A 12,313-nucleotide genomic window follows, 5' to 3' on the forward strand; every position below is an offset into this window, starting at 1 on the left:
CTCTTTTTTTTTTTTTAGTATTGAAGGGAAGAGAGAGGGGACCATACATTTGAAGAACTGCAATGTCTTGTGTGGCTTGAATGTAGAGATCTAGTCCAATGTATAGCAATTCCCATGGCTTGATAATTAAGTCCGGTTTAGGTCGTATAAAAGTTAGAGACAATGTTAGATCATCTGAATATTCATCGAATAGGGACTTGGGGGATTGTTGAGTCGGCTCACAGTCATTCCAAACTTTGGTTCTGTTGTCAAGCATAATCAAGAGTCATAAGAGTGTTAATCCAAATCAAATAAACCTTTAGAATAAGATCATAGTCCCCTACTAGTATTGACTCAATAAAAAAAAATGTGACTCGATAAAAACTTCAAAATTATTGATGTAAAAAGTGGAAAAAGGTCTCAAGTCAACAAAATAGAAAGTAGCATTAGTATAGGATGGAATATCCTTCCCCCAGACTTAAATCACACCGTCCTCGGTGGAAAAAAAAAAAAAGAAAGAGATGAGGATTAAAAATCATAAGGAAAAGTTTAGGGTTTAAGAACAATGTCACCTTGATGAAATGATGTTTGTGTCGACTCTTAGACATTTTATGGTTGCCCAAAATAGTCTAGAGTTCGGCTGTGGTAATGAAAATGTGGTGACTAACCGTTTGTACTTCCTTTGGTTGCTTGACATCGAGTTTGAACTAGGCTAAGTCCAATCGAATTCTATTTGATATATCTCTAAATGCATCCTCCTTGAAACAAAAACCTAAAACCGTCAATAATAATGAGAAATTAAAATAATAAAAACATACCTAAGTAAAAAGAATGGTGATAGTAGGTGGTGAGGATGGTGGTGGTTTGGAGTTGTCTCGCGGCACATAGATGAATGGTCGCGGACGTAAGCAGCAGGTACGGTCATGGTACACGGGACATGGCATCGGCTACAAGTGGTACGGCTGGTGGGGACTCTCGGCATTGATCACTCAAGGATGGTGATGATCCGTCGCCTTCGGCATACATCGGTCAAGTTGAACATGGCCGGTCAGTAGGTGGTTCTTGCCACTAGTCATGGTGTGTTGCCAATCCATGGACCTTCTTCTTCCTTCTTTTTGGCTTTTCTATTTTCTATTTTTTTGTGTTTTTTGTGTTTTTTTTTATAAACCTGAAACTAAAATGCAAAAATATGAAAAGTAAAATAAATTCTAAAAATAAATACTTACTAGCTTGGGTTGCCTCCCAAGAAGCGCACTTGTTTAACGTCGTTGGCTCGACGGTGGCAGCCAAGTTAGGCTTGAGAAAAGTCATCTTTGGGAATCAATGCTCCTTCGGCTCCTTTTATATCTTGATAGTCTAGTCCAGCTTCAATAACAAGTTGTCCTTTTGCAGAAGTTTCAAAAACTTTTGCATGAAGAAGAACTTCTTTAGTATGCTTTATCATTTCTTGGATCTGTTCCTTGCTCTCTCTACTTAGCTCAGGAGGATCTATGATCTTGATCTTGGAAATTTGTGGTGGATTAGGCGGTTTAGGTGGCTTGGGTAGCAGGTTGTTGGTACTTGTGGATGTTCCTTGGTCGAATTGCTTCATCTTGTCTATGTTAGGGTCCATCGGCTCTTCATGTAGTGAGTAGGTCGGCCGTGGCTTCGGCTTGGAGATAGTCGGATATGACTTCTTCTAGTTGATGTTAGCAAATATTTTCCTCTTTGACTTGTGGTTTATGATAGCTCCAACAGTAGCTAGGAATGGTCTTCCTAAAATTAATGGTCTCTCTGTCTTGTCTTCCATATCTAGAATGTGAAAATCGGTAGGGACTATGCAATATCCTACTACAAGTTGTAGGTCTCGAAAAGATCCGTCGGGAACCTTTTGTGATGAGTCTCCAAAGACTAAACTGAGGTTGGATGGAGATATGTCTCGCAATCCCAGTGTATCGGCTACACTTCTTGACATAACATTAACATTAGCACCAGAATCACAAAGAGAGTTAGAGAATTCAATGCCTGTTATGGAGCATGAGCAAACAAAGCGTCATGGGTCTTCAGCTTTAGGTAGTCTCCTTAAGGGGTAGTGGCTAGCGGTTTCTTCATCAAATGAACATGTCATACGAATAACATCTTCATAAGAGTCAAAGAGTGGTACCATAGGCTTGGCGTCACGGTAAGTGAGGGCTGGTACGGCTGAAATAGCATTGCAATATCCTTTAGGATTCTCTTCGGGTTTTCCCGGAAGTACACCAACTTGGCATGGAACAACATTAGTGGTTTGAGCAACTTGAGTTTCAAGCTTCTTGACATGGATAGAAATGCTTTCAAACTTCCCGTTCAGTTCGGTATAGATGTTGTCCATCCTTGAGTTGATCTCTCTTGATTGCTTTTGAAAAGCAACAAGGAGTTCTTGCATCTTAATGTCGACGTTGGCATCAGCTTGAGAGGTAGGCGCCTGGGCTGGTCTGGATTGGAAAGGCGACTTGTTGTTGTTGAATTGGGCTCGCGGCTGAAAGTTGTTGTTGTTGTTTCCACCAAAGTTGTTGCCTTGAAAGCGGTTAGCTTGCTAAGGATAATTCTGATCTTGGGAATTCTCCACATTTGGGTTCCTATAAGAAAGGTTAGAAGTGTTTCTAAAATTGTTGTTGAAGTTGTTGTTGTACCCTCGGTTTTGGTAGTATCCTTGAGCACCAACATAGTTGACTTCTTCTTCTTGGTCATAAGAATCTTCTTGAAAAGGCTCCATGTTCCCATTGTTAATAGTCTCACAAGAGTTTACTCCACGTTGTTGGTTCCTAAGAAGTTGGTTCATCATGTTCTTGAGGTCAGCAATCTCCTTAGAGTCGGAATTGCTAGAACAGATGGTTCTATCAAAATTGGTGCAAGTGTTGCTACTACTTGCAGAAAGGTTGTCGAGTGATAGTTGATACTTAGGGTGTAATCCTCTATAGAAGGTACTTAAGAGGTTACCTTGAGCAAAACCATGATGGGGCAGTCACGTTCATAGTCCTTGAAACGTTCCCATGCTTCATAAAAAATTTCGATCGGTCCTTGTTGAAAACTTTACAGCTTGTTGCGAAGAGAGTTGGATCTAGACTTGGTGTAGAAGTGGCTAAGAAAGGCTGACTTGCATTCTTCCCAGCTAGTAATCGATCCAGGAGGTAAAGACTTTAACCATCTATGAGCCTTGTCGGCTAGAGAGAAAGGAAAAAGCTTACACTTCAAGTAATCTTCGGGAATTCCATTGGTTCTTGTTGTAGAGCAGATTTCTTCAAAGAGATCAATGTGGTCCATCGGATGTTCAGTAGAAAGGCCATGGAACTGATTTTGTTTCACCAAACCAATAATTTGAGGTTTAATCACGTAATCACGTCTTGGAGGATGAGGATAGCAGAGCGGTCTTGAACGAATTGGTTAGGAGCATCATAATCGGCTATGGTATGGTTGGGTGCAGCACGTCTTAGAGGGTACACATAAGCAGGTTGTCTTCCGCCAACTTGAGGAAGTGGTGGATTAACGATGAGAGCAGGCTGGTGAGGAGGAACATCGAGGTTGTCTCCCACGCCTAGAGGATTAGCATAACGAGGAGCTTGTTGATAGTCTCGGCCACCTTCAGGGTCGAGTTGCGGATCAACGACTACAAGGTTGGGATTGCCACCTTGTGCAAGAATCGTTTCTCCTTGCTCGTTGAGGGCAGGAGGTATCAGCGGTTGGTTGAGGTTAAGGAAGCCTTGGTCCTGGTTCCTTTCTTCGTCCATGAGTTGATGTCTTCGAAGTTTTCTTATTTCACGTTCTAGTCGATCAATGTCTTGAATTGGAGATACGATTCCGGAGGGTTGACTCCTAGTCATGCACTACAAAATTAAAAAACAGAAACTAAAAGGGAAAATAGACGTTATCGAAAAACAAGAAAATTAAAACTAAAATCGAAAAATTCAAAAGAAAAATTCAAAGTGTCTTAGACGAGAGTTCTTATCAAATTCAATGGGCAGCTAGTTACTCCCCGGCAACGGCGCCAAAAATATTATCTTACTAAGTCTTGAATTTTTTTTCAAAAAATGCAAATTATCTTTACTATTGTTCATCTTTTGATGATTTATGCAATCATTTTAAAACATTTATAAAAGAAAATAAATAATTGCATGTGTATTTGATTTTAAAAGAATTTTCATATATAATGATATAATTACATACAATTAAAATAGATAATGATTTGATTAAGTTTTAAAAAATGACACATGCGTCAGATTCTTAGAGTAAGAATTGAAAGAAGCCGTACTATATTATATCATCTTATAATAAAGTAAGGTTTTTTTTTGGCAAGCTCTAAAAGGTTGTCATTTGATGCTCTCTTCTTTCACAAGCGTCATTTTGTTTCTTTAAATTTTTAGTGTAACAAATTTATTCAATTGATTTTACATAAAAAAAATTTCTCTTAACAAATAATTTGATGATTAAATACTTTAAAGATATAAGATTATAATATACATATATATATATATATATATATATAATGTCGAGTAATAAATGGCAGTTTTATTTCCAACCTTAATATAAATAATTCACATGATCTTGATATTACATTAATTATTTCATTTTCAATCCATTTAAAATAAACTAAAGTCTATTTTAATAAAAAAAAAACTATAAATAACTAAATGAGAATTGAATATATTTAAACAATAGACATTTTTAGTTATAAATTCACAATAATGTATTTTATAAACCTGGCACATTTTTATTCACTTTTCTATTCCATCCCATCAAACCAATATTTTGTACTAACTCTTATTTTTGTAACTTTCATAGTGTTTATAATAATGCAATCAATAATTAATAATAACATTTAGAAATATTACATATATAAGAAAACATATTAATATGTAATGATTTCATATCTATAACTCTCACATAGTTTATGTGACTCCTATAACAATGAAATACTCCCTCCGTTTTGATTTAGTTGTCGGTTTAGTTTGTTTTCAATAAAAATGTTTGGTGAATATTCCAATTTTATCCATGCTGTTTTAATATTTTGACCAATAAAAATTGATATAAAAATTAGTGTATTTTTTACCCAATTAAATAATAATTTTTGATATGCTTTTAACTACAATTTTTATTATAAATAAAAAGATACACATTTTACTAACCCTCATATCTCAAATCTCACATAATATTTTTATTTAACTAATATTGTATTAACTAATAATCATTACTCAGTAAACAAATAAAAACAAATAATTTCTACAATCACAAAAATATCCAAAAACAGAGTAAATTAAATTCGTGCTACGCATGGAGGGACTGCTATTATGTTATACGTTTTTGTAATATTTTTACTTTAATTATGCATTTTTCGTCAATTATAATTGTAGTATAGTTTTAGATTTTTCATTCAATTCTTTTTTTGTCAACAACTTTAATTGATCGACTATTTCGAAGAATACTGTATTTTAATTTTTTTTTATCATTAAATTATCAAAAGTTTATACATATCATCATCTTTATAATTTTAAAATTTATGTTTTCTGCTTTTTTTCTTTACCTCAAATATTGCTACAGCGCATTGTTGTTAATCTTGTCCAAAGACCTTAACCCCCAATGCAATTTTCAAACTTTACTTTAACAAACCTAATTTCTTTAATTTTCTCATATATTAACATGAGTCGTAACTCGTTAGACAAATATTCAATCAATGAGTTTCCTAGATGTAAACAATTTGTATATCCAACGTAACCACAATTAATTTCGTAAAGATAATAAGAAAAGTCTATTATATATGTTCCTTTGTGTTATTACTTGTTCTTCTTGTTAACCTCTAACCTATAAACGTAGCTGCTATCTGTAAGGAGCACAGTTATATAATTGATTATTTCATCTTTTCATTTTGTCCAATTTAATAAGTTCGGATCTATAAACAATGACTAAAGGGGATGGATCTGCGCCCAAGTTGGACATATTATACATAGAATAATTCACACACCTCATAAAAAAAAATTCTCGTTAATTTACACACCTCTCTTTATCAATACATTTTTCAATTTTCACCATATGTAACTTATATACATGATATATGATGCATTTTTCTAATAGATCACTGCTTTCTAAAAGAATGTGTTTTTGTAAAGAGTGTACATATTTTTCTTTTATCTCTTTTTCTCTAATTGAAATGACCCAATTTTTTTTCTTTTAAATATAGTATTTAGTTAACTAGTGATTCCATAATTATTAACAATCTAGCAACATTTAATACAAACATCAGAAATAATAAACCATCAATTAACTAACAAATAACTCCAATAATGAATAATCAATTAACTAATTATCATTCTAACATAAACTAGTAATAAATCAACCAACAAGGTTATAAAGCATTAAACCAAAATTTAGCAATATTTTAATGACTTGACTCTAGCAACCTAACAAAATTCATACATATATCAAACAAGCTACTAAAACATCCTCCTTTTCATTTTATTGATTCCACGATCACACTTTCGTTTTACCTGCACTACAAAAACAATGAGATGCGTGAGTATTACAAGATATACCCAGTGAGGCGATCCACCCATCTACTGGGCTATACACACAAGCGAAAAAACAAACACAAACAATGCACAAAAGCAAGCGTACCAGACAACTCTGAACACAAGTATCGAACCTCCTTGTCGTCACGATAGACCTTACATCGATCGACACACCTCTTGCATCGATCAATGCATACCTTCGCATTGTTCGACGTACGCCTTCCATCGATCGACATATCGTCTTTGCGTCAACTGACACACTCCTTGCATCGATCAACATAACCTCACGTCTCCTCTGAATCCCTAACTGCATCGACCGACACAATCATCGATCGATGCAGTCGCGTGAATCATCGCCGAACACGATCTCTCTCGACATCTCTTGGCTCCAACCGACACAATGTCGTCCATGATACCAAATCCGACCTCAACAGGCCATAACCTCCACGACAACCACGCAAAAACAAGCACACATGTAATCAATTACCCAAAAATACACAAAAACACACATCTAATCGCTTAGATAAGTCATTGTCCCATACCCACCTCATAAAGAAGACAATTCTAAAACAACCACATCAAAAATCACACCACCAAACGCTTCTCTCTCGCCTCTTGCCTCAGATTTTCACTCCCACTCACAGAAGGCTCACATAATGATTTTACAGAGATTTCCCTTTCTCTCAAATTTCAGAAACGACAAACGGCTAAACCACACTCTAAGACGTCGAACTTCCTTTAATAAGCGAGTCCTAGAGTTCTCCTTTTAAAACGCGTCGAACCAGAGACAGTGAAAGTAACTCAAGTGCAAACCACACAGTTTCATCAATCCATGCCCATCCTTGGCATTAATCGATGCTCAAACCGGAAATTGGGTTCGCGGGTGTTACAATTCTCCCCCACCAACACAAATTCGTCTTCGAATCTCGAACAACCATCGGCCAAGGACTCCCGTGCAACCGTCTCCATGAACCGCACCTCCACTAACCAAAACTATAAAAGTCACCTCCAGGCGATAGACTCACGCTTCAAACATTATTTGCTCTCGACTTTTGGACTTGCCTTACTCATAGGTCACAAATTTGAGTTTTTATTGGCTGCTCAACAGGTCTTAGCCTGCATGCCACAATGTTGGCTCATCATCGGGCCTAAGTCCAAAAGCTATAATCTATAAAGGAAGTCTAATATTCGTCTCTAGGGTTGCCACCCTACTACTTGCCCCCAGATCGTCATCCAAAGTTGATATACTAGTCATACTCTCAAGCCACAAAGTCTCCAAATATGACGGTACTAGGAGAACTAAAGTTCTCCAAAAGAGTCGTTCAAGATCAACTGTCCTTAGAGTAAACAATTCTGAACATGTTTGAGCCATATCTCCTAAAAAGGTCTCTCTCTTGTGGCTCGCGTAAAACATCACAATATCCTACCAACCACATATTCCCGCACTTGAATACCTCATGACCACATAAGGATCATAAAAATGCCACAAAGGCCGCCACTAAGGCCAACAAATGTCCCAAACAAGATCGCCACCAAGACCAAACAAATGTCCTAAAAAGGACCGCCACCAAGGCCAAACAAATGTCCTAAAGAGGACCGCCACTAAGGCCAAAATTTTTTTCTAACAAGGACTGTCACCAAGGCCACACATCATGAAGGTCCATCACGAGGACCACATATTCTGAAGGATCGTCATGACGACCAAACGTCCCGAAAGACCATCTAAACAGGCAAGACATTCCGAAGGATCGTCAAAATGACCATACATCCCAACAGACCGCCTAAACATGCTACACATCCCGAATGACCATCTAAATATGCAACATTAGCTAAACAACCCACCACAAAGGTCATACAATAGGCTAAAGAGCCCGCCACAAAGACCACACAATTGGCTACAGAGCCCACCATAAAGCCACACAATTGGCTAAATAGCCCGCCACAAAGGCAACATAAGTGTCACCAAGGCCCACAACCACTAAAAATGGACAAATTCTAACTCACATAAAACTCATCATTTTTATAAAATTTCCACTTTTGGTAACTTTCAACTTTTAGAAATCACAACAGTATTTCCTTTCTCATGCAAATGCAAGTCAAATCCAAAAAATACTCATCTTATTATTAATCATTAAATGTCATAATCATTACAACTCCAAGAAAAAATACATAATGAGAATAAGATACAAACGCACAAAGCTAAAACGCAAAATGTAGCCCAAAATAGGCAATCTCAAGCATCGACTTGCTTCTCGAACCACTTCTTGAATCTTGTCTTCATCCTCGCCTCTGGCTCCCAAGTCTTCTCTTCTACACCATCATAGTCCCATATGACTCTCATCAAAGGAACCTTCTTCCTCCAAAGTTCTTTGATCCCCCTCTAGAGCACCCACATTGGTCTCGCCTCCAAAGTCATGTTTGACTGAAGATCTACAGGAATCTTAGCCAACAACTGATCTTCTCTGTGAAAACACTTCTGCAACATCGACAAATGAAAGACCTTGTAGAACACACGCATAACATCAAGCAACTCAAGCCTATATACAACTGGTCTCACCCGCTCAACCACTCTAAACGGACCCATGTGCCTCAGACTCAGATTAGTCTTTGCCATTGAACTTTTTGGACCCCGCAATATAGCCATCTTGAGGTACACTCTATCACCAACCTGAAACTCAAGATCTTTCCTCCTATTATCAGCATAACTCCTCTGTCGATCCTGAGCCTCCTTCATGTTCAGCTTCAGAACTCGGATCTTCTCTAGGGTCTCCTGAACAAAATCCGCACCATATATGCTTCTCTCCCCCACCCGAGTCCAGCATTACGGTGTACGATATGGCCTCACATACAACATCTTACAAGGAGCCATCCTGATACTCGCCTGGTAGTTGTTGTTGTAAGCAAACTCTACAAAGCTCAGGTAATCCTACCACGAATTCCATTGTGATGATGTCCCAATTGCACTCAAAAATGGAACTTTACAACAAGCCGCTCAGAACCTAATGCTCAGCCTTCACTAGATGGCAGATGTCCCACTTCGCGACCCAACAAATAACTCTAATAATGAATAACCAATTAACCAATTATCATTCTAACATAAACTAGTGATAAATCAACCAACGAGGTCATAAAGCATTAAACCAGCAACCTAGCAACATTCTCGTGACCTGAATCTACCAACCTAACAGAAGCCATATGCATGGTCCAACCACTAGAACATCTTCCTCTTCATTGCCTTGATTCCACGATCACACTTTCGCTTTACCTGCTCCACAAATACAATGAGATGCATGAGTATTACCAGAAATACTCAGTGAGGTGATCCTCCAATCTACTGAACTATACACACAAGCGAAAAGACAAACACAAACAATACAAAAAAGCAAGCAAACTAGACAACTTTGAACACATGTGTCATACAATACTCGTCGTCATCACGATCGACCATGCGTCGACCGACACACCTCTTGCATTGATCGATGCAATGCCTTCGCATCAACCGACACACACTATGCATCGATTGATGCATTGCCTTTACGTCGATCAATGCAACCTCGCGTCTCCTCCAAATCCCTAACTACATCCACCGACGCAATCCTTGCACAGATCGATGCAGTCATGCGAATCATCGCCAAACGCGATCTCCTGGCTTCAACCAACGCCACATCGTCTGTGATGCCAAATCCCCGACCTCAACAGGCCATAACCACCACGACAACCAAGCACAAACAAACACATAAGCAATCAATCACCCAAAAACACACATCTTCTCGCTTAGATAAGCCGTGGTCCGCACTCACCTCTTAACAAGATGATTCTGACACAACCAAGATGAAAATCACACCACTAACCGCTTCTATGTCGCCTCTTGCCTCAGATCTTTACTCCCATGGACAGATCATATATCCTCCCAGAAATCGGCACAGAAAACTAATAGAATGATTTTACAGAGATTTCTCTTTTACTTAATTTTTAGAAACGACAAACGGCTAAACCACACTCTAGGACTTTCCTTTTATAAAAAAGCCCTAAGGTTCTCCTCTTAAACCATATCGAATGACATTGAAAGTAAGTCGAGTGCAAACCACACAGTTGCATCGATTAATACTCATCCTTGACGTCGATCGATGCTCAAAATGGAAATTCGGTTGACATTATCAGATAATAGATATATTTTCTCACTGCATATCATGACCACTTGAATTTTGATTTTTCTTTACATTTTTCAAATAATTTTGTGTAGTAGGGAACGAGTAACGTTGTTTTGTTCTTGGTCAAGGACTCAATATTGTATAAGTAGTTTTGTAAAGGGTGTATAGAATACGTAATTGTATATGTGAATTATCTAAATCATACTAAATCACTATGTATCTTTTTTTTTTTTTTGTTAAAAATCACTATGTATCTACTTCTTACTTTCTTAGTAACATTACAAAATCAAAGTATTTACAAACAATCAAAAAAAATAACTCTATTATAAAAGATGCTCAATGTTTAATATATATTAGAACAAAAATCAAAATAATTTTTTTATTATATAACCCGTATTTCTACTAGTAATTTAAACCTTTTTTGGTTGAACTTTAATAATACATTATTATTAAAATGATCACCAAGGTTAAAAACTCACTTACCATTTTATATAATATAGTTTAGACGAATAATGGTAAGTGAGTTTTTAACCTTCTGCTTGAGGCTAAAACACGAGAGATATTTTGACCATGTTATATATTATATGATTAGAAAGAACACTCGCCGATGAGCACTACTAGTTGTATGATCAAGATCTATCCCATACCTGGTATTTAATTAGCATGTCGTAGACCTTTCTTCATTAGATAATTTTAAAAATGAGTCCACATAAAACAAAAAATACTAAACTTTGACATTCATGTAGAATAATGTTAACGTCGAAATTGTAAAAACAATTACATATTTATTAGCAAAACATATCTCTCAACGTCAAAGACCCGGCAAACAACTCCTAATCTCCGGCCGTTACGGTGCAACACACAAAATGATACTAATTGTTTTTGTTAATTATAATTTCATTAAATGATTTATGATTATAAAAACAAAAACATAATATAATGTTTTCATCTAAACAAACTATATAAACCAAGTTTAGCGACCATTTAAGCAATTGCCCCTACCATTTTACGTTTCTCTTCTTTCTCCTCCGACACACTCCAAAACTCATAAATCTCTTTCTTTGATGTGAATTTGACTATTTTCTACGTAATTTAGGATCTTACTATTACTACATCTCCTTTTCTTTCTTTTTTTTTTCAATTCCTAATGGAGAACGAGTTGTTTATGAACACAGAGTTCCCACCACCGTCGGAGTTCGAGCCACCGTCTTCTTCATCGGCGATGATGCTTAATTGGGCTTTAATGGATCCAAATCCACAACAAGATTCTTCTTTTCTATGGGAAAAGTCAACGGACCAACAACAACAACAGAGCATCTTTGACTCTGCTTTGAGCTCATTAGTCTCATCACCGACGCCGACAAACTCAAACTTCTCAGGCGGTTGCGGTGGTGGTGGCGGTGATGGTTTTATCATCAGAGAGCTCATTGGTAAGCTTGGTAACATAGGGAATCACAACAGCTCCCGTGAGATCTACGGAGGAACAACTCCGATGTCTAGGTCCGCCTTGTGTTACGCAACTCCGATGAGCTCTCCACCGCCGCCGTCGAATTCGAATTCTCATATAATGATGAACAGAACGACGCCGTTGACTGAATTCTCAGCGGATCCGGGTTTTGCGGAGAGAGCTGCGAGATTCTCTTGCTTTGGTAGCCGGAGCTTTAA

At 37.3% G+C, this 12,313-nt stretch overlaps 1 protein-coding gene across 1 annotated transcript in view; it reads left to right on the forward strand.

Moving 5' to 3' along the window:
• The window catches only part of LOC104760834 (transcription factor bHLH78-like), a 12,421-nt gene continuing 11,569 nt past the window's right edge, over positions 11,462 to 12,313 (forward strand). The window contains exon 1 of the mRNA XM_019239981.1: positions 11,462 to 12,297. Coding sequence (XP_019095526.1) covers positions 11,796 to 12,297 — 502 coding nt within the window. The 5' untranslated portion in view covers positions 11,462 to 11,795. The remainder of the gene's footprint in view (positions 12,298 to 12,313) is intronic.

The sequence above is a fragment of the Camelina sativa genome, chromosome 18, assembly GCF_000633955.1.
Source record: "Camelina sativa cultivar DH55 chromosome 18, Cs, whole genome shotgun sequence".
Lineage (NCBI taxonomy): Eukaryota > Viridiplantae > Streptophyta > Magnoliopsida > Brassicales > Brassicaceae > Camelina > Camelina sativa.